The 23520-nt window shown below is 43.0% G+C and overlaps 1 protein-coding gene across 4 annotated transcripts in view; it reads left to right on the forward strand.

Annotated features, from left to right (window-relative positions):
- Positions 1–11937: 11937 nt before the first annotated feature.
- Positions 11938–23520, forward strand: part of LOC115101400 (pleckstrin homology-like domain family B member 2) — a 45242-nt gene continuing 33659 nt past the window's right edge. For 3 of the 4 annotated variants that reach the window (XM_065004877.1, XM_029620860.2, XM_065004878.1), the window contains exons 1-6: positions 11938–12156; positions 13692–13766; positions 14078–14201; positions 14774–14956; positions 21116–21235; positions 22151–23196. In XM_065004877.1, the coding sequence (XP_064860949.1) occupies positions 12106–12156; positions 13692–13766; positions 14078–14201; positions 14774–14956; positions 21116–21235; positions 22151–23196 (1599 nt within the window). In that variant the 5' untranslated portion in view covers positions 11938–12105. Of the gene's footprint in view, positions 12157–13691; positions 13767–14077; positions 14202–14773; positions 14957–18549; positions 18688–21115; positions 21236–22150; positions 23197–23520 lie in introns of those variants that run through there. The other variant, XM_065004879.1, reaches the window with a different exon arrangement.

Here is a 23520-nt window from a genome sequence, read left to right on the forward strand (position 1 = left end):
TAATGTCTTTGACTACGCCTACTTCTGCTCTGTCATCTCTGCAGACAAGGCCCAGGTGTGGACCACCTCCATAAAGAAGACAGGTATTCAGATCTTTCACCCATTTATCTAAGTCCACCATAACAATATAAAGGCCAAAAAAGTTGGAAAAAACCAGCCAGTCACACTTTGGGTGAATGTCTTTCTATTTCAGAGGAATTGATTGGAGAGGTGGGGAAACAGCTGTCCATACCCTGCATCGCTCCACGGAACCTCCAGAACTTCTCCCTCACCTGGACCTTCACCAGAACCAATGATCCCACGGTCGTCCTCAGCTACGACAGCAGAACCAGACAGACCTCCAACCTCTGGGAGGGCAGTGCTGGACTGGAACAGGACCAGGTTCTGATGAGTAAAGGATCCCTCCTTCTTCACAACCCAGATAGTGAGGAACACTCAGGAACATACACCTGTACATTCACAGGCTTCCAGAGGAGACACATGGTGCAAACCCAGGTCAACATCACAGCCAGACGACCCACTGCAGGTAACATGTAGGAGGAACAATCAAAGATATGGAGGATGATTATCAAAAGTAAAATGACCATGATATTTCCAATTACAGGTGTAACCAACGTGATGGCTGATCACATGCTGTGGATGATTCCTGCAGTGTCAACACTTCTGTGGCAGTCCCTGTGGAACTATATACACTGAGTATACCGAACATTAGGAACACCTTCCTTTTCCCCTCAGAACAGCCTCAATTGGTCGGGGGATGGACTCTACAAAGTGTCGAAAGCATTCTACAGGGATGCTGGCCCATGTTGACTCCAATGGTTCCCACAGTTGTGTCAAGTTGGCTGGATGGTCCATCACCCAAAGGACCCACGGGAAACTGTTGAGCGTGAAAAACCCAGCAGTGCAGCAGTGCTTAACACAAACCGGTGAGCCTGGCACCTACTATCATACCCCGTTCAAAGATGAAAAAATCCTTATTCAACCCGCCTCCTCCTCCTCCTCATCTACACAGACTTGAGTGGATTTAACAAGTGAATAAGTCAATAAGGGATCATAGCTTTCACCTGGATTCAAATGTCATGGAAAGAACAGGTGTTCTTAATGTTTTGTATACTCAGTGTATAAATGAATAATATATTTGTGGAGGGATTTCACATGGATGAATTTACACTTTGGAAGAGGGGTTAGATGCCAGCAATATTTTTTACATGGTAAACAATGGCCAGACACACACTTACTCTCAGGCACAGTTTTATGGCACAAGTTGTATGGTTGATTAGTCTGTGAACTCAATTACTGTGGCCTGGCTTAATGGAGTAATGTGTAATGAAGCAGACAGCAGGAGCTTGGCCTGGGTGGTGTGCAGGTTAATGGAACTACTGCTTGAATAGTTGTACAAAGTGTACACCACAGGCAGCCGGTGGCACCTAAATTGGGGAGGACAGGCTTATAGTAATGGCTGGAACGGCATCAACGGAATGGTATCGAGCACATCAAATACATGGTTTCCGTGTGTTTGATACCATTCCATTAACTCCATTCCAGACATTATTATGAGCCATTCTTCCCTCAGCAGCCAGCCTCCTGTAACCAAGTCTGCAGTGACAATGAAAATAGTATATTCTGAGTAAGTTCAAATGTAATTTCATTCAATATTCTGTCTTTCAATGTACATTTCCACAATTTTGCGCACAAATGTTCAGGCTGTATATACCAATTAATGATGTATTAAAGTCTGATTAATCAGACTAACCTAATGACTACTCATGGTTAGGCAGGTTAAAGTTTTACTTGCTTGGTTAATATGTCCTTGTTTCATCAATGTTACAGCCACTTTGACATGGATTCACACGACACAGCTCATTACACACACACACACACACACACACACACACACACACACTCAATACTAACAGATACAGAATAAGTTCTGAACACAGACCCTCTGCGATGGCACTGACACATGGATCGGCCACTCTGCTCCTGATCTTTCTGTGGACATTGTCTATGACTGACTCCAAAGGTATGACTTGACCTCCTCTGTCTCTCTCTCTCTCTATATATATATAAATATATATTTAAGGGGAGAACTGTCTGATCTACTGTAACTAGGCTCTAAGGAGGTGCTGTTATTGGGGCTCTACAGTATGTGTATCTCTTATTTTAGAGCACATTTTACTTATCCATTTGGTGAACCATATAATTTCCTAACGGCAGCAAAGATAAGAGATATTTATTTGGGAATGACGATTCAGGTAATAGCAAGAAACTAAATGTAGTTACTTGTTCATCTAACCTTCCTGAATGTATTTATTGAACATCACCAGAGAAACAAACGATCGATAGATGGTAATATGCTGTCGTGGACTTCTATTCCACAGCTGATTATACTTGTACGTAGATTCATATACATTTTGTCAAGTCTCTGCTGTGAGAAGAGACTGCATGTTAACTAACACAAGATACATGATTTGTTTGGGTGGAAAACATCTTTGGGTATTTGCTGTTGGTCATTGATAGTTTAGAAGATAGAACACTAAATATGCTGTAATATCCTGAAAAGGCCAGTCAATTGCATGTATTTTACATTAATCAACATTCTGATATTCTGGTCGTCTTACTGTTTGGATACGTTCTCCTCATCTGTGGATGCTGAGGTATACTGTAAGTGTTCTTCAAAACCACTACTTTCTAATTTTCAAACATTTCTTTTCAGAGGCTTATGTGACTTGTTTATTCCATGAGGACTGCATGCTTCCCTGTAGCTTTAAACCCACTGGTGCCGTGGTCATCCACTGGTACAAACAGCAGATCCCTGTTCACAGCTACTATTACAACAAGGACCAGTATGGACTGCAGAATAAGCACTTCAATGGAAGGACATGCTTGTTCAACTCCCAGATCGCCCATGGCAATGCATCGCTCCTCCTGAAAAGGATAAAAGTTCAGGACAAGGGAAGATACAAGTGCTACACCAGCACCAGAAAGAGGAACCAGGAGACCTTTGTCAACCTGGGGGTGAAAGGTCAGTGAAAAATCTCACTATTGTCTCCTAGTTTATTCCTCTTCCATGCAACATTTTAATGGACAGTTCACACAAACCACTTTCTATTCATCAGTAGATTCCACATTTCAAATCCTGTCCAGACATTTGTAAAGAGTTAAAAAGCTGGTAGGCTTTGTTCGGCATGCCTACCCCTGTCTCACTGTCCCTATGTTAACTGTGTCAGTTTATTTGTTGTGTAACAATATAAACATCTGTAGGAGAGCCAAAAGGAGTGTGGTTAATATGTAGTGTTTAATAAAAGCTTAGGCCTACTATTGAACATAACACATTTTTGGAGGACCATGTTTGTTAGTGCCCTTTAATCCTGAAATATATATGTAGATATCTTTGTTAGAAATAATACTTTATTTCCCTTAATGGAGTGACCCTGAATGTAAAAAGTGGCCTAACTTACCCCACTACCCCCTACGGGCCTATCACATGACCAAGCCACAGTCACTGTGGAAACATGGTCGTGACTGCAGGGGGGAATAAAGCAGCCTCTATTTTCCACTGTAACACTTGACTGGGCCCTGTCTGCAGTAGTCTACTGGGCACACCAGGTTTGTTCTATATACACCTAACAAACACACAAAACACAGAAAAATCACGTTTTTTTGACTGCACTGGGCCTTTAACACAGGCTTAACACCTAACAAACACTTTAGATTTTTTAAAACACTTTAAACATTAGCCAGTCCCTGGTGTAACCTCATTTCCCAGTGATAATGCCTTGCATTACGCCTGGGAAGAAAACCCTTCAATTTGATCAATTTGCCATTGGCTCAATCATTGGCTCAACTTAGCCCAAGGCAAACATTTAGATATCATTACCCAACACTGCTACAAGAATGCTCTTTCATGATAAGTTTAAGAGCTCATTTTGAAGCTTATAGAGACCCCCAACTGATGTATTGAACAATATTCAAATGATCTACTTTGGTTTTAGATTCAAGCATCATGAAACCTCTAACACAACACTCATTTGACCTTTAATTTGACCACTTTTTCCATGTGTTTTTTTATTTCACAGACTCCATGAAATTATGACCTCTCCCTAAATATTTGGTGAAATTATTAATTGTGTGTATGGTTTCCTAGAAACAACCGGTGGCTCAACTAACCCCATTCTCCACTATGTCGTATCTATGAAAGCCATAGTTGTCATACTAAAAATGCAAGCATCACTAGATCAGTAGGACCATTACTGATATACAATGATATGCCATGATTGGACATGTAAACTCCTTCTAGAGGGCTAGTAAATTAATGTTATCAATCTTTGAAAAAAAACTAAAGCTTCATTCTTTATTCAACACTATCAAGAACAGTGTTTTCTCTTTTGCAGCTCTCATCCAGTCAGTGAGAATAGAGATGACTGGGGAGGTGGTCTCCTGTTCATCTCAGAACATCTATCCTGCACCTCAGGTGGCATGGAATACAGACCCACCGTCTGGTCCAGAAACACTACAGAACTCCACCATCAAAACCCCAGACTCCAAGGGTCTGTACACAGTGGAGAGCACAGTGAGGATCTTGGGTAATGTCTCTGACTATGCCTACTTCTGCTCTGTCATCTCTGCCGACAAGGCCCAGGTGTGGACAGTCTCTCTGAGGCAGCAAGGTATGGATCAACATCCTTGGATGCAGTGTTATGGTTAAAAAACCAGGTCTCTCAGAAATTCACAGTGCACTAGCTGTTGTCTCCTAGATATAATCTAAAATGCATTTTTACAAAGAACTGACTGAGCTTGTATTTGAGATGCTCCTTGGAATAGGAACTAGGAAATATAGCTGTGAGCAGCAATGAACGGGGTTCACAGGATGACAGAAAGGACACAAAATCAGTTCGATAACAAAGCAAGCACTGTACATTAAATGGACACATAAAATCAGATTTGTTTAATTTGTCAATAACTCAGCCATCTTTTAACCAATACCTTAGCTGTTCTCAAAGTAAGTTAAGACGTACCATAGGCCATTTGGTGTCATTTGGTCCTATGGTTCATGAGAAGAAGATGTTTTAAGTATTTTTAGCACATTTCTGCATAGCGCATGTGCTAATATGCATCTACTGGTATAGTGTGGCCATCTTTAAATGCATCAACATTATTTTCTCAAACTATTTAGGGACTATTGTGATGAGTCCAATTACAAAATGTAAAGTCCATGAGATGAAGATTTTTTATGATTATTTTAGGCATTAACATTACATTGTCAAAAAAGTGAATTAAGTGTCTCTTTTTTTAAGAAATCAATGCCAAACTTAACATGGTTCATAATGCGAATGTCTTTGACGACCCTAAAACATTGGACATGTAAATGGACATGTCAAATCTGCTTCACTGATTCATCAATAACTGAGCCATCCTTTAGTTTTTCTCAAACTAAGTTAAAAGATGCACCATGGGCCTACATACCAAAGATGGAGGCTATGGGTCCTTGAGGGAAAGACACCTACATACTCTAGGTCAAACGGGGCAATGTATATGAGAGTTTACAACAGTACCCCTCATCAGCCAATGGGTGCTATTTTTTTTTTACCAAGTTACACCATGGCCTCTAGTTTCTGTGTGCCAAATTAGAAAAAAAGTTACCAATCTACACTGAGTGTACAAAACATTAAGAACACCTTCCTATTATTGAGTTGCAACCCCTTTTGCCCTCAGAACAGCCTCAATTCCTCTGGGCATGTACTCTACAAGGTGTCGAAAGCATTCAACAGGGACACTAGCCTATGTTAACTCCAGTGCTTCCCACAGTTGTGTCAAGTTGGCTGGATGTTCTTTGGGAGGTGAACCATTCTTGATACACACGGGAAAATGGTAAACATGAAAAACCCAGCTGTGTTGCGGTTCTTGACACACTCAAACCGGTGTGCCTTGCACATACTACCATACCCCGTTCAAAGGCACTTAAATATTTTGTCTTGCCCATTCACCCTCTGAATGGCACACATGCACAATCCATGTCTCAATTATTTCAAGGCTTAAAAATCCTTCTTTAACTTGTCTCCTCCCCTTCATCTACACTGATTGAAGTGGATTTAACATGTGACATCAATAATGGATCATAGGTTCTCACCTGGAATCCCCTGGTCAGTCTATGTCATAGAAAGAGCAGGTGATCCTAATGTTTTGTACACTCTGTGTATGCTTGACCATGACAAGGATTTATTTTTAATAATAATTCAGACAATAACTATAGCTTTGATGTGAACCCCTAACTACTGGTCAGTCTGTTCTTTTAGCGTCTCTAGAGAAAACCAACCTGGAGATTTAAAGGCATGTAAAATATATGCCTCACAAAAGTGGGTTACCAGCTTAGAATCGCTTCCATATGGTTGAATTTTATAAAGTTGTTGACAAAGGGGACACCAGTTGTGTAGTGGAGGGTAAAATCCCTTAAACGCTGTTTACCCACCTTTTTTGGTACGAGCGTTGACCCACCTTTTGTGCAAAAATGAAGTGAAAGTATTAGGAGTGCTACTTTACTCACCACGAACAACGATCATTGTTTACCCACTTTTTTTTTTACCACTACATCATTGATTGACTCATGACTTGTGACATGTTTAATCCTGCAGTGGAATTGATTGGAGAGGCGGGACGAGAGCTGTCCATACCCTGCATCGCTCCACAGAACCTCCAGAACTTCTCCCTCACCTGGATCTTCACCAGAACCAATGATCCCACAGTCATCCTCAGCTACGACAGTAGAACCAGACGGACCTCCAACCTCTGGGAGGGCCGGGCTGGACTGGAGCAGGACCAGGTTCTGATGGGCAACGGATCCCTCCTTCTTCACAACCCAGAGAATCAGGAACACTCAGGAACTTACACCTGTACATTCACAGGCCTCCAGAGCAGACACATGGTACAAACCCAGGTCAACATCACAGTTACTCCAATAGGTAGGTGCACATTCATTAAATTGATATGTATATGTCCTTTATAATATTCATATAGAGTATATTACCACAAAGACACCAAGACAAGCAGATAGTTAACGAGGAATCACAATGTCTGTTTCACAGTAGAGGATGAGCAGAACAGTGAGAGGTCATGGCTAGGCACAGTAGCCTCTGTCGCCTTCTTTGTCTTCACAGTTTCTGTGGCCCTTCCAAGGTATCTAAGGCACAGAGGTAAGTGACTACAGACCTCTAAATATAATTTGTATAACTATACTATCCAAAACACATAGCTGTACACCTGATTGTATTTTCACCTATCTGTCCTGTAGGAAAGCAAACAACATATAATTGGAAAGATGGACGACCATTGCCTATAATGAGACCCTCACATGCAGGTAACCATAGCGCAGGGGTATTCAACTCTTACTGGAGCCTCCTGGTTCTCTGTTCAACCTGGTAATTAATTACCCCCACCTGGTGTCCCTGGTCAAAATCCCTGATTAGAGGGATGAATTTTAAAAAGCAGTGGAACTGGCTTCGAGGTCCAGAGTTGGACTAGAGCACATGTGTCAAACTCATTCCACGGAGGGCTGAGGGTCAGCGGGTTTTCGCTCCTCCCTTTTACTTGTTTGATGAAATAAGGTCACTAACTAGTAAAGAACTCCCCTCACCTGGTTGCCTATGTCTTAATTTTTTTAAAGGAAAAAACAAAAACCCGCAGACACTAGGCCCTCCATGTAATGAGTTTGACATCCCTGGACTAGAGGGTAATAACAGTCAGCTTGTTTTAAACCGTTCTTGAAGAGGATGACTGTATTTGGTATTCTTGTGTTGTAGATACAGCAATAATCATGATTGGTGCAACTTTACATCAACAAAATGGAGCAGGTCTGGATGAGACAGGAACAAAGGAACATAGACCACATAGCCAAGGACTGTACATATCTGGACCACATACACTAGATGGTGACATAACACAGCCATATACTCCAAGACCGGACGATTTGGCAAGCGATGTACCAGAGACAGCAGGACGTTGTTCACCACGATCACAGTCGCATTTGAGTGAGGAGCTAGATGGTGACACAATCGAACCACAAACACCAGGCAATGATGAACCACAGCCACACATACCAGAGAGTGATGAACCAGGAAATGGTGGCCCTGTACTTGGAAGTTATTCACAAGACTTTGATGCAACAATATCATATGCCCAAGATGAGATGCCAGGACCATGTACATCAGGAGATGATGAAGAAGTAGGACTTCATCATCTACAGACACATGAAGAGGTCCTGTCCGACCAAACACCAGAAGAGTTGGTTCCTCTGGATCAGATGACTCTGAAAGAGGTGCACATATCCAGGACATACCAGGTAGTAACGCAGCAGGACCTTACATAACAGGACGTGGCAACATGTCATAATGGACTAGCGATTGAGGAGATACTGTACTTCTCACAGTACTGGAGCAGGCAAAGGTGATCACAGCTGATGATGGACACATGGCTACATCAATATCCTCACAGAGTCAGAGTCACGCAGGCTGATGTGGCCAGACCTATAAACAATATGACTTTGGCAAACTTTGGGATGGTTGGATTTTTGGTGGGGAAATTAGTGTAAATTCTGTCAAAAATACTTTTTGATTAGTTAATATCGCCCTGTTTGATATTTGCAATGAGTATACTGTTATGGTAACCTATATTTTCAGACTAAGGTTTTAATGTATGTATTAAAGATAACTGGGTCAAGTTGTTGATTGTCCTGCCTCCTTGTTTGTTGCTTGGCCGTGCTCACAGAGAATGAGACTGCAGGTTACCAATTGTTAAATGAGGTCGACGCATGCTTATCCTGGCCTCACACTGTGGAGGAAACACATCCCAATGGTGACAACTGATACATGAAATGAAAGGGAATGTTTGACAAGTCAGATTGCTCTGGTCCTGGTTCCTCTGAAGGACATAATTAAGTTCCCTCATTGCTTAGTAACTGTAATGCAGATTTTTACCAGGAAATACTGTTAACTTCCTTTTACCCTATCATATATGATAATATCGGACCAAAAGTGTATCTAAGGAGATGACAAGCAGTATGGATGAACAACTAATGAAAATATGCTTGTGTGACCCCTGGGTCAGCAGAAAGGGGACCTTTGATGACCCTACAGAGAACTTCATTTCCTACTTTTGTTCTGACTGCACTAACCAGTAAGTAATAAACACTGTGTGCGTGGCTCAGGGGTATAGTGATCACAGAGAAGGCTGGTGGGAGGAGCTATTGGAGGACGGGATAGTTGTAATGGCTGGAATGGAATCAATGGAACAGAGTCAAACTCGTTGTTTCCATGTGTTTTATGTGTTCGGCACCATTCCATTGATTCCATTCCAGCCCTTCCTCCCTATAGCTCCTCTCACCAGCCTCCTCTTGAGTGATCACATGTCCTCTGTGACCATCACATGAACAGTGACAACACATGAAGTAGTAGGGAGTTTGTAGGGAGTTCTAGGGAGTTTTTCCTAGCCACTGTGCTTCTACACCTACATTGCTTGCTGTTTGGGGTTTTAGGCTGGGTTTCTGTACAGCACTTTGAGATATCAGCTGATGTTAGAAGGGCTATATAAATCGATTTGATTTGAATTTGATTCATAGTTGGAGCGAATTACTTGAAAGTATAAAGACATTAGTGCTCATATAATCTTGGTTAACCCAGAACTAAAATCTTGCATAATTATGTCTGTCCACAAGAGATTAGTGCTCATAAAATACAGGGACTATGTGATAGAAGTGACATGAGTTGTATCTCACTTATAATTTCACAGCCACAACCACTTTCTCCTCACACTTACAAAGGCACTTAGCCAATCACATGCATCTGCATGAAAAACATGCACAAACTCATCATTGCAAAGCTACACAGTGAGTTACACTCTCTCCAACAGAGCACAGCCCAATGGATCCATTGTAGGGTTTTGCAGCTGTGACCATTTATCTTAAAATCAAGCTTCATCGACTCTGTTGCCCTTTTGACCCTACTGGGCCATGAATCCAAAAGAATGGCCAAGCTAAATTGTTCCAGGACAACAGTTATCCTTGGTTGTACACTGGAATTAGGATTCATGTACATGCAAACAGTTGAGGTTACTGGGGTTTCAGGGTAAGCACAACAACAACAGCAGACTAATATTTTATAAAAGAGTTGAATACAAAGTGTTGACACTGCTGAGTAAGAACTTAAACATGAACTCAGTCATAAAAACAGCAGCTCTTTGCTGTATTCATTGACAGTCTCTCTAGTCATGGTTTTAAACATTTTGAAATCTCACAGTATCAATTTTACCGTAGCTTTATTTTATGCCTGCTATGTTACTGCAGTCTCGGTCATCTGAGCACTCTGATTGGCCAGCACTGGCATAGCACACTTGATTTTCTCTCCAGGCCCACCGGAAAGGCAGAGTTTGTACCTTCAGACACATGAAATGGCAACAGTGTGCCTACCCGGCGCGCAGGGCAGCTGAATTGGCTGCACCTACCACCAACAGCCCAAGACTAATAAAAAAAATAGGAACACAAGGCTTTATCGTTGGGTTTTTACAGAAATGTTTGGCTATTGACTAGACATGCCTTAATTTAAGATTAACTTGTGGACACCATTTTTATTTCTCTGCGTGCATTATGAAGGAAGTTAGTGGTCGTTTCGCAAGCCAATGCTAACTAGGGTTAGCGCAATGACTGGACGTATACATGTACGGTAACATTTACATTCAAAATATATATTTTGGGAGCAGTGGCGATTTTAGCATGTAAATCTTGGTGGGGCAAAATGTTAGATGCATCCCAGCAAAGCCACTACCCAACACAACACTAAACAATACATTCATTGCACAATAAGGGTGACAAAACGTGCTCACAAACTGTTACACAAGCCTAAATAAAGCTGTTCCAACAGCAATATATAATATGCATATTATTGATACCATTTGAAAGGAAACACTTTGAAGTTTGTGGAAATGTGAAATGAATGTAGGAGAATATAACACATTAGATCTGGTAAAGATAATACAAAGAAAAAAACATGCATTTTCAAAAAACATTTTTGTTCCATCTTTGAAATGCAAGAGAAAGGCCAATATATGACTTAGGAATCTAGGCACAATTTAGGTTTTGGCCACTAGATGGCATCATTTTATGTGCAAAGTTTTAGACTGAGCCAATGAACTATTGCATTTCTGTTCAAAATGTTGTATTACATTTACATTTAAGTCATTTAGCAGACGCTCTTATCCAGAGCGACTTACAAATTGGTGCATTCACCTTATGACATCCAGTGGAGCAGTATCAAGTCTGCCCAATTTTCAAGTTCATAACTGCACTCTCCTCAAACAATAGCATCCTATTCTTTCACTGTAATAGCTACTGTAAACTGGACAGTGCAGTTAGATTAACAAGAATTGAAGCTTTCTGCCCATATCAGATATGTCTATGTCCTGGGAAATGTTCTTGTACGTACAACCTCATGCTAATCCCATTAGCGCATGTTAGCTCAACCGTTCCGCTTCGTCTGCTATGCAGATATAGACGTACAGAAGGAGGGTAATTCCTACATTTTCGATCCAAATATTTTGTATAAAGAAAAGCATTATATTGTTAGATTATAGGAGTAACTCTGGTAGGCCTGAAGCAGTCCTCCTCACCTCAAGGCCAACTGTCATAGTCAGTTGCAGCGCTGGGGTGCACTGCCTTTATATCACTGGCCTGCTGTAGCTAAAGCTTAATAATAGCCACACCATACCAAACCTTCACAAACGTTTCTAAACTTTATTAGGGTAATATCAAAGTAAATCAAGCCATTGTTTATAGGGAAAATATGAGCAGAAGAGCGAATGTAAACCAGGGAAAAAAACTCACTACCCTCCCCTCAGGGTCTTTAGGGGGGGGTTTCCTGTTTACAAAAATATGTATCCTTCCGTCCAGAAGAGATGACAATCCGCAAGTTTCATTCCACCAATAATGCTACAGTCTTCTTTTGGACTTGTGAATATTCTGTCGAGAGTCGAGACCTTAATGGCACCGAAGAACCCCCCCAACGAACAGTGTCTCGCACTGTAAAGAGATGCCCTCCTCGTAATTAGATTAATTTGCCATTAATGTCCATTTCGGGAGTTATAACTGAAGCTTGCAGTTCGACTTCAACAATGGTACGTTTTTTTCCTACAATTTTACAAGTGGTCTGACTAGCTTGAAGCTCTAACTGATTTAAAAGAAAATTGCTTCCTACACTGTTAGTTATTTTCTCATTTTTAAACAGTCTCTGATAGTAGGCTACAGACGTTGTAATCCTGAACACTGCGGGTAACAATGGCTACATTATTATCCTCTGAATAATGTGACTTGCAGCAGCAGATACAAATGTATCAAAAACCCAAATTCCTTTACATTTTATGATCTGGCCCCAGATGAGAGCTGTTACTAGGATTCCATTGGAGGAGAGATGTGAGACACAACACTCTGATGGCGTTTACACTGTAAACACAACTCTATGTCCATGGTCATTAGGACAGGAATGACTTTGAATACATGTGGAGGATGTAACGTTTTATCAATTGATTAATACTATATAGATCAGGAGCTGACTCTTGAACTCTTGAAGGGAAATGGTGGTAGATGTAGTGATATATAGTGACCGTTTGCCCGGTTGTGTCACTCCCCTCTTGAGCTCATGATGGACTTTCAGACGATAGCCCACTATTAAGATTCACTCTGGACCATGACCTGGTTCCCAGAGCCTAAACACAGCATGGGTGTTTTGACATGCAATAACACAGCTGAGTGAACACACAATCTGTTTCTGCTTAGATGGGTTTTTAACAGAGTAATGCTGAGACTCACTTTAAAATTAATGCCAAACAAAAACCAATGGTTGCAAAGTAATCAAACCATACAACTCAAAGTAGGATTACACAAGGATTACTTTTAACAATTTCCACAGAACATTAAAACATAAGTTTGGTAACAGGATGACGTTTGTGCTGTTTGTGCTGCACTGTTAATCAAGTAAATGTGTTTTTAGTGTTTAAAAAATATATGAGTCTCGACATCGCTCTGTTACTGTGGAAATGCCCAAGTCCCAACTGCCCCTGAAGTTAGGAAATAATATAATGGTATTACCAGTGACCTCATACAGGATGTGAGCTTTCAATGAGAGGAAATCCATGAGTTTTCACAACTCCTGGGGCACAAGGACATACCTAGAAACTAGCAGGAGACTGGAGCAGTGGGATTATCACTTCACATTACTTTCAGCTCTAATCATTTTCCACTGAATTGTTGTGATTTGTCAGTCTGAGTTTAATAACTTTTAATAACTCACTCCTCAATTTTCAAGGTTACTTGTTTTTTTCCCTACTTTTACTGACTCTCTGTTTCTCTATTCTATTTAGATTCAATCTTTTCAGCAATTCTCTCACTTTCTCTTTCTGTAGTTTCTGTCTCATCCCCCTCTCTCAAAATCCCCTGAATCTGTTCCTAATTTTCTCTCCTAAACCACTCCCATTCCTTTTCCCCACCACATTCTCCATCCTGATGTAAGGCCATCTCCCTCTGGAACTTCCTATGACATCCATCTGTTCTCAGAGAGTTGTTAGTGTGTGTCTGTGTGTGTGTATGTGTGTGTGTCTGTGTGTGTGTGTGTCTGGGTCTACTCTTGGGCTTACATCGTTCTGTTGGTTTATAGGACTCAGACACAAGCAGCTGTACAGAGAGCCAGTCCCAGGCAGAGTCTGATCAGCAAGTTCTAGCTACACCCATGGTGAGTACACACACATGCACACACACGCACGCACGCACAAACACACACACACACACACCAGTGGAGGCTGCTAAGGGGAGGAAGGCTCATAATAATGGCTGGAACTGAGCAAATGGAATGGCATCAAGCACATGGAAACCATGTGTTTGATGTATTTGATACCCTTCCACCTATTCCACTCCAGCCATTACCACGAGCCCGTCCTCCCCAATAAGGTGCCACCAACCTCTTGTGACACACACACACTCTCTATTTTGTTAAAGCTCACAGCACTACTCCAGGACCCTACCTCACTCTCTCTTTCCCCACAGAGGCCACCAATCAACCTGATAGAGACTGGAGGAAGCCTGAAGGTACAGACGACCACACCTCACCTGGTTGGCCTGGGCAGTGGTCGGCTCAGTGTTGCCATTACACTTATGCCCCTAAATGAAGGTATGCACACTACACTACACACACACACATACACACACACACAAAGAAATAACCTAGATGCATTTATGTAAATCAAGTCCAGTTGATATCTAGAGAACACACACACAGTTCTGTAGACTTCCTGTACTTCCCAGAAGGGAAGCACTGAACTGCACGCACTCTGGTGTGAGTGTGTCTCTTGGCTGCTAAAACCCAGGATGATTTGACTTAGCAATGCTGTGTGAATGCCATAATATCAGTGCATAGTCACATGCCTTTTAAATGAACCAGTGTTAAATGTAGAGGGGTTATGACCAGCACTACTGTATGCATGAAAGAAAGGGGAAAGGCGTTACTTAGTTAGTTGCACAACTGAACGCATTCAACCAAAATGTGTCTTCCCGCATTTAACCCAACCCCTCTACAGCAGATTTTTCCACCTTGCCGGCTCTGGGATTCCAACCAGTGACCTTTTGGTTACTGGCCCAACGCTCTTAACCGCTAGGCTACCTGCCGTGTGTTGATGTTTCATATGGGGTGCTATGTGCTACAGAGACAGTAGCTTTCAATGACGAGACCTTTCTGTGTTTCAGGTGTGACCCGAATTGGCCGAGAGGATGCGTCCGTACCCCAAGACATCACTATTGAGGGCCTGGGTATAGAGGCAGAGCATTGTCGTATTATAAACAGAGGAGGAGTCATCACCCTTCACCCTTCCGGAAACCTGTGCTCACTTGATGGAGTCCATGTCTCAAAGCCAACATTGCTGACACAAGGTAATACCGCAAAGTAATACACATACTCACATATGCACATGCATGCCCACACACACACCTGTCATCAACATATTAAACATAGTCAATGGTTCAAATGCAAACATACAGATGGATACAAGTATCAGATTGAGGTGAAGTAGAAAATATGTTCAACTCCTCTGGTCTTGTCTAAGGATGTAATCTCCTGTAGTGTTAGGACATCAAACTGTGAGAATTAATGATTTCTTGTCGCCGGTCAGTTACCCATCAGGCCATGCTGTTGACATACAGTAGGCCCGCCCTATTGAGATTGGGTGAGGTGCTTAGTGGGGTGAGACTTCACATATGCTGTAACTCTGTGCGGTCGACGTCACCGGTCTTTTAGCCATCGCCGATCCACTTTTCATTTTCCATTTGTTTTGTCTTTGTTTTCTACACACCTGGTTTCTATTCCCAAATTACATGTTCATTATTTAACCCTCTGTTTCTCACATGTTAGTGTGCGTGTTTATTGATTGTTCATGGCGGTACTTGTCGAGTAGTTATGTTTGCCGGGTTACGTATTTACGCCCGTTATTTTCGAGTGACCGGTATTTTTCCGCACTTTGAGTATTGTCTGTATACTGGTGCTGTCGTGGAATTAAATACCTTGTACACTCATTTCTGCTCTCCTGCGCCTGATTCACTGCACCAGTTAACCACCACCTGACAGGAATGAAGAAATATAAAAATATTAGGATGAGCAATGTCAGAGTCCAAAGTATACATCCATATATGTAGTGTTTACAGTAGAAGGGGTAGTAGTCGTTAGAGTTTCTGTGCTCGAGGTTCGTAGACACACAAACACACAGATGCTTCAAAGATGCAGCAAAGATACTAAACATGGTACAGTACGTGTCTGGTATTCACTCCCCTCCTTCACACGCAGTGTACGAAATAACATTACACATCGACTGGATCACCACTCATCATCTCTGCATCATTGGCGTGTAAGAGAGAAAATTGTTTGGTGTGTTTAATACTGTGTGTGTGTGTGTGTGTGTGTGTGTGTGTGTGTGTGTGTGTGTGTGTGTGTGTGTGCTCGCGCACAAGAGTCTGTGTGAGTCAGAGTGTGTGTTGAGAGAGATTTTCAACAAGGACTAAAGAGCAGCATCTGGAAGTAATCAGCAGCCCCTCCCCATGATGTAACAGCAGTTGTGAGTGTGATGGAGAGCAGAGCCTGAAGGGTTTCAGCAGTGGGCGAGGCCCCTGCCTTCCACTGCCTAACTTTCACTTGTACAAATACACCCCAAACACACAGACCGTACACACACACACATACACACTATCCCACGGTCCACACTCTGAGAGATGACAGTCGTGAATTTGTTAGTTCATCAGTCACTGTCACTGCTTCTTTGTACCAGTTTAATATGAGTTATATTATAATTATTATTATATTATTATAATGTCAGCCATATGTATTAGTGTTTGTAGTGTTACCAGGACCATTGTAGTAGCTCTACCTGGTTTCTGTCGTTTGTAATGCCCTAAGGGAAAACATACAGTGGTCTACATTATTTAGGTGTGAAAGAAACAAGGAAAAGCACTGATTAGAGACTTGAGTGATGTGCATAACGTGCTGATGATTTTGTTTTAGACATTGCTCTTTGGACTTTCTCAGCTTGGGTCGATTAGGGACAGTTCTAAATGTACTGTGGGAAAGAGGGGGGGGGTCCAAAATAGGGGAGGGGTTGTATCAAAAAATATGTTTTGCTTTGGGGAGGGTTGTGTGTTTTTTTTATTGGGCACAAGAGAGGGTAGTGCAATTTTTCCCTGGTTTACATTCGTGATAGTGAAGGTTGTACTATATAATTTCTTCCATCCTAGCAAATATCTGCTTGCTGGCACTTCCCCTATATCAAGGTGTTTTGGTATTTCCCTTATGAACTACGCTTTTCCCTGCTAACTTTTACTATACCACAAGTCAGTATAGTCTACCAGTCTGTCCGTCCTGTCCTCTATCCACCATTCATAGTGTCAATAGAGGTAAATAGTAATGGAGTCTTTTTTTGTAGGCACGAACTCTACTATGGTTCATTGTACAAAGCTTATGGGGGAAATGAATGGCGTTTTGTAGGGTTTTTGTATCGTCTGTAGCAAACGCAGGTTTGGGAGATCTTTTACATTGTGTTCTTTGATATAAACTTAATCAGCTAACGTCACTTTTTGTTCATTTTGAAGTATTTGTAATAATAAAAACATACATTCCAGAAAGGCTTCACAATTCATAAAGGTCATGTTAATAATTGCATTATTGTTTTCAAGTGAGTAAAAAATTATACTCTGCATTTAGATCAGTTGCGGGTCTACTCTCGACAGTTTATAAGGTCTAGAAAGACACCGTCTGGCTGTTTTTTTAAGGATGATACTGAGATGTGATGTCTGTTGCAGATCGTCATTCTCCCAAGTCGTCTAATAATATTGTGGCCACGTGGGCACCTGACAGGCCCAGTTATTCAGGAAGGTTTAAAGCGCACTCTGCCTCTCCAAATCCGAGCGGCTATTCCTCACGCACCTACAACCTAACGCTTCAATACAGCCTAAATATTTGTCATTTAACTTTTAAAAGCTATTACATTGTATATATGGCATAAACACAACCACACACGATGTTTTAATCTGATTAGGCTAATTAAAAAATCTCCTGTAGGCATGAGCACATTCATCCTAAATATAATTCCAGCATTCTCAAAATGGCTTTACATTAACCAGGTTTACATCCAACCCTTTTATGCGAGTAAAGTAGTCCTACATGTCGGATAAAACATGTCACGACATCATGGCAAAGCATGCCATTTATTAGGCTAGATGAAATCAATTATGATTAACTTCACATGGGTAGTGAATGTGCACGGTGATGAGCTTGATGCTCCTTTCAATAAATAACGAGGGTCTTATTCTGGTGACATGATGATCAATGCTTGGCTGGCATTTGACAAATAAAAATAATCTCACACTTTTGTCCATAATAAATCCTCATCATGCAGCATATCCCCGTACTGTATCTGCGAGCTGTTGGCTAGAGCGCATGCGCCAATAGGTTACCAGACTGTGCACCTAATTAAAAAAAATATTTAACCGGATTTTTTATGTGCACTAAGTATTTACACACAATGGAAATAAGTCCCGGACTTTATTGTGCAATCCTGGTCACTTTTACAAATATTTGTACTGAGTATATATACTGTATGTCTTTTTTTTTACTGACAAATCAAATCAATCAGTTAATCAATCCAAACTGTGCACCAAAACAACAGAAAGTTCAACAACATTATGAGATTGTCAATCCAAGCATTTGATACTGTGTAGGCCTACAAGGTAGGAAGATATGTATTTTGGGGGGGGCAAAGTCGATATCCACGTTTGTAAATTCGAACTGCCTAGTTAAAAAAGGTTACATTAAAAAAAAAAAAATGTAACTGTCCCTTAGGGTTGGGGTTACAGCATCAAACGTCACCCGCCCCCATCACCCCCGTCCCACCAAAGCCCCCACCTCTCCCCAATTTGGCGCGTCTGCGACCACCCAAATCAGCCAACCAGACTTGCGCAGTCCCCGGGTTTGGGGCTCCGTCTGAGAATGGGGAGGAGTGTTTGAGGACTCGTCAAGGTAGCAGAGGGAAGCGCCTCTGTCCCTTTGTCATGCTAATCCAAGGCAGAGGAGTTCCGTCCATCACCAACGCTCAACAGTTTGAATGGGACAGCACACAAAGGTTAGTTGTCGTCCTCGAAACAAAAACATCTCAGACGTTTTCAAAAGTTGCTCCAGAGAACATGCGTGTCTGTTTCACCATTCTCCCTCATCTTGCAGGATAATATTTTTTTTTTAACCAGTCAGTAATCTTTCGCGAACTCCAGTTTGGATTCATTGTTCAATTGTAGGCTATACATGGTTTTATTTGGTTATGTCCAGTTTGTCAAAAAGTTGCGCGCAAAATAGTCAATGTTCGATATTTTATTTTAAAGGCATTGAAATACTCGAAGTGCATTTTTGTATGGACTCAGTAGTAGGATATGCCGCACAACTTTTAGGGGACTGTTTCAACTTTAGCGGGTTTAAAGGGTCTCGTGAGTGGCGTAGCGGTCTAAGGCACTGCATCTCAGTGTTAGAGGCGTCACTGGTTCGATTCCAGGCTGTATCATAATCCGGCTGTGATTTGGAGTCCCATAAGGTTGCGCACAATTGGCCCTGCGACGTCAGGGGTAGGCCGTCATTGTAAATCAGATTTTGTTCTTAACTGACTTGCCTTTATTTAATTAACAAAGGTTAATTAAATAAATACAAATATAGCTGTATTGCCAAGAGTGCGCTTTTCTTAATCATTTTCAAATGGTTGCACCGTTTCGCCGAAGTGGTTTGATACTCCTTGCAAGTTAGGTTAATTAAATAAATAAAAATATAGCTGTATTGCCAAGAGTACGCTTTTCTTAATCATTTTCAAATGGTTGCACCGTTTCGCCGAAGTGGTTTGATACTCCTTGCAAGTTTTCCCCGAAGTGGTTTGGTACTCATTGCACGTTTCCCCGAAGTGGGTTGGTACTCCTTGGGGAAAAATAAACAATAATAGCAATAGTCCTACTTATTTATAAGAATTATGTAAATTGATCACTCTTGTTTTTTTATGTGATCGGGAAGTAGCATAGATTCAAGAAGAGGTCGAGCGGCCTGCGCATTGGTCCCTAATCAGAAGTCGAGCGGCCTGCGCATTGGTCCCTAATCAGAAGTCGAGCGGCCTGCGCATTGGTCCCTAATCAGAAGTCGAGCGGCCTGCGCATTGGTCCCTAATCAGAAGTCGAGCGGCCTGTGCATTGGTCCCTAATCAGAAGGCGAGCGGCCTGCGCATTGGTCCCTAATCAGAATTCGAGCGGCCTGCGCATTGGTCCCTAATCAGAAGTCGAGCGGCCTGCGCATTGGTCCGTAATTTTTACATCTTTTCTCCAAAATAACCATGTCATTAGCGGTCATTATGTGGTTACTTAATTAGACAAAAAGGGATAGGCTACTATTCTCAGAAGGGGCTGTGGTAGACAGATTATTAATAGAGGATTAAGTTGTTTCGAAAATGTTTTATTAGAACAACTTATTACAGGTCTAATCAGTTAGTAATATACAGCCTACTATATAATTTCACAAAGTAACCGTAGTTCCAGTGGAAGGCTAGTCATATAACACACACACACACACACACACACACACACACACACACACACACACACACACACACACATTGAGTAGAACCCAAATGTTGTGTCTATAAAAAAAAATCATCTGTCTGGTATTTGCTCTGCCTTGCTGCCCTGCTGTCTGTGTGATACTTTAACCCCCCCCCCACACACACACACTTCTCATATGAGGGGGAAAGCTGTTTCAGGTGGCCAGAGCAGGGTGAACTAACTAATGCTGATGGATTGTATGTAGCTGACTGTGTAAAAGGATACCCCACTTCCTGAAGAACCATCAGCCTGGCGGAGCAGGAACCCTTTGATTATCAGACCCAGAAGACTCCGGCCCTGAAGTGTGTGTGTGTGTGTGTGTGCGTGTGCGTGTGCGTGCGTGCGTGTGCGTTTGGGGGGAGGGAGTTGTACACCTCTGTCATAGCCCCAGTCTCAGAGAGTAAATATTGCTGAAATCATCACAGTGTCTCAGTGTAGAAGACGCTCGGCTCAATGACATAGATAAAAGAGAAATGGAATATTGATTCAGGGACACAGAGCAGCCTTTTCAGTCGTCAATTATTTGTTCACAAAAGTGAGGAGAATTTTGTTTCCATCTCAGATAGCATTAATATTGGAGGCTGAATTCTTTTCCTAGGATCTGTTTTCCTACTCTGTAAGGTTTCCTCATCTAGCTCCTCGGCTCCAGACAGTATGGTTTAGAGAACAGAGGGTATCTGTAATGTGCTCCATATGCTGCCTGGACTGAGGCATCGTGACAATGTCTTACACTACTGTCCTCTGCATTAAACAATGTGTTTTACTTGGACGTCGATGTAATTGGAGAAAACTCAGTAAAGCCCTTTACTCCAAGGTAGAAACATTCTGTTGTGTGTGTGTGTATGGCTGTGTTCAAAATACTCTACAAAGTGCTCTGTTGAATGTGTGTGTATTTGTGAGAGTCAGTTCTGACTGTTGTTTATCCAGGATTCACACTCTGTCTGGGTAAATCCTACTTCTTCCGCTTTAACCACCCTGAGGAGGCCAGACGTATGAAGAGCATGCAGCCCCAGAAGAGTCCTGTCGCCACTATGGGCTACAGCTCAGGTAGGGACCGATCTCTCTCTCGCACAACCCTGAAGACTACACTCTTACCGCTATTTCTCTACATTTCCCAATCCTACTGCTATTCTCCCCTGTTTATCCCCTTTCCCCTGCATGAGGAACCTCCAGAAGTGCCAAGGTGTTACTGTGATGGCTGTGTGGTAAGGAAGTGGTTCTCAGAGTTCAGAATATATTCGTTCTCTCTCTATCTCTCTATCTGTATCTTTGTCTGCTGGGGGCAAGGGTCATGCTCTGGCTCTGCTTGACTCTACTCTGCTTTACTCAAGTCTGACGGTTATACTCTTCAGCTAAGCGATTATGTACACAGCCAAAGACCTTGGGTCAAACTGCCCATGTAAGGTATAAATAAATGGAAGTCCACCCCATTCTCCCCTGTCCGGTGTGAGTTTATCCACTGAGAGAACAAATGACAGCATGTCAGCACAGATAAACAGAGCCTGAGGTCAGCCAGCCCAGGTGGTCTCTAGGCAGAAACCCTGCACTGCATACTGGGCCGCGGATGCTGGGTCGGTGGGAGGAAGGGGCGTGCTGACAGAAGTGATTCCTCAGGGTCCAGGCTCTCCCTCAGTGCCAGAAGTACAAAGGCATTCCGGCCCGTCTCACTCCGCCAGCATTCTTCCATTTTTAGAAGAAGCTTTCCTTACCCACAGACTATGTTTGTTTTGGGCCCAGAACCGTCTGAAGGATGTTCTTCGCTGGTTTCTCCCTCCTTAGTCAGCATACTACAGGGGCTGATCACTGTTTGGTTATTAGATCCCACTCATGCTGGTTGCCTCAGTCTCTCTCAGCTTATAGGCGTTAGGCTTGAGTATAGGGTGTGTTTTACTGTGCTCCAAGACAGGATCATATATACACATTAATGAGAGTTTGGTTTCTATGCATCTGATGTTTCCACAGACTGTGTAAAGACTGAGCACAGCAATGGCGGCTCAGTGGGTGGCACCATGATGAGAGGCTCCCGATCGAAGGCGGAGCTGCAGGACCTGATGGAGACTCTGCAGCGGCGGAAGAGTGCTCTAGAGGCTAGCCTGAGGGCCAGCGCAGAATCTACCCGTACCTACCTCAGCCTGCCTCCTCCCAGCCCCCTGTCCCCCACGCCCCCCAGGAGTGCCGAGCGCCCCCCCTCCTCCAGAGGCCTCCCCTACATGACCAGTAGTAGCATGCCCCCCTCCCCTCGCCAGGGTGAGCGTCCTCTCAGCCCCAAACCGCCATACACCCGCTCACGCCACCAATCACAGGACAGCCTGCTCCTCTCTAGCTCCTCTGACAGGCATTGCCCAAATGTAGCCAGTTCTCTCCTATCCATGTGGAATGGTTCCTCTTCCTATGGGGAGCCTGCACACAGTCCTCCTCAGGGCCACAGTGGGGCGGCCAGCATGCCCTCCAGCCCTCGCCTAGGTCGCAGGTTCTATGCCCAGGGCCGGAACGGGGACAATGGTATGGACTCTGCGCCACGTCAGAGGAAGTACTCTACAGGGTCACTCAACGGCCTGGGCTCTACCCACAGCCGCTCTCTACCCCGCCTCCACCGGTCGGCAGACTCCACAGCCCTGTCCCTGCCCCCACGCCGCTCCATGGGCTCCCACAGAGGGGAGAAGGGTTCTGTGTCCCTGTCCTCCAAAACGAGGCGCAGCCTGTCTCCTCTGGAGCGGCCGCCAGACGTAACAGTGCTAGCAACAGCCAGCGTACCGGGTACTCCCCGCAGGGCCAGCCTGGCCTCTCTGGCCTCGCTGGGCTGTGAACTGGAGCATGGGGGCCTGCGGGGCTCCTCACCCTGCCTGGACCTGGGCTTGGGGGAGAGGAGGCAGTCCTTTGGGAAGGGTGGGCTGGGGCTGAGATCAAGAAGAGGCAGCATCAGCTCTCTGAATGGGAAGGAGGAGCTTACAGACTACCACAAGCACCAGAGAGACGAGAGGCTCAGAGAACAGGAGGTGCAGAGACTGGTGAGATAAACACAGCCTTAGATCAATCATTTTGCTTGTTGTCTAATGCACTCTATTCATTATTATTAAACCTTTTTTTATTATGATGTCATTATTATTATTATTATCCTGCCTTTATTCTTCAGTCTAGAGTCTACTACTCCAGCAGGCACTGATTGTGTGACTTCGCCACCTGGTTTCATTCTGCTAGTTTGTCTGGTCCCGTCTCTTTACTAGGGACTGTTATGAATACATGAAAGTGCTTATAGTGCTTTGATTTCAGCTTTTATTTCTTGAGAAGGCTAATTGGATGTTCTGGCTAGTTGTCATCATGTTTCATTGACT

Source organism: Oncorhynchus nerka, linkage group LG19 (genome assembly GCF_034236695.1).
Source record: "Oncorhynchus nerka isolate Pitt River linkage group LG19, Oner_Uvic_2.0, whole genome shotgun sequence".
NCBI lineage: Eukaryota > Metazoa > Chordata > Actinopteri > Salmoniformes > Salmonidae > Oncorhynchus > Oncorhynchus nerka.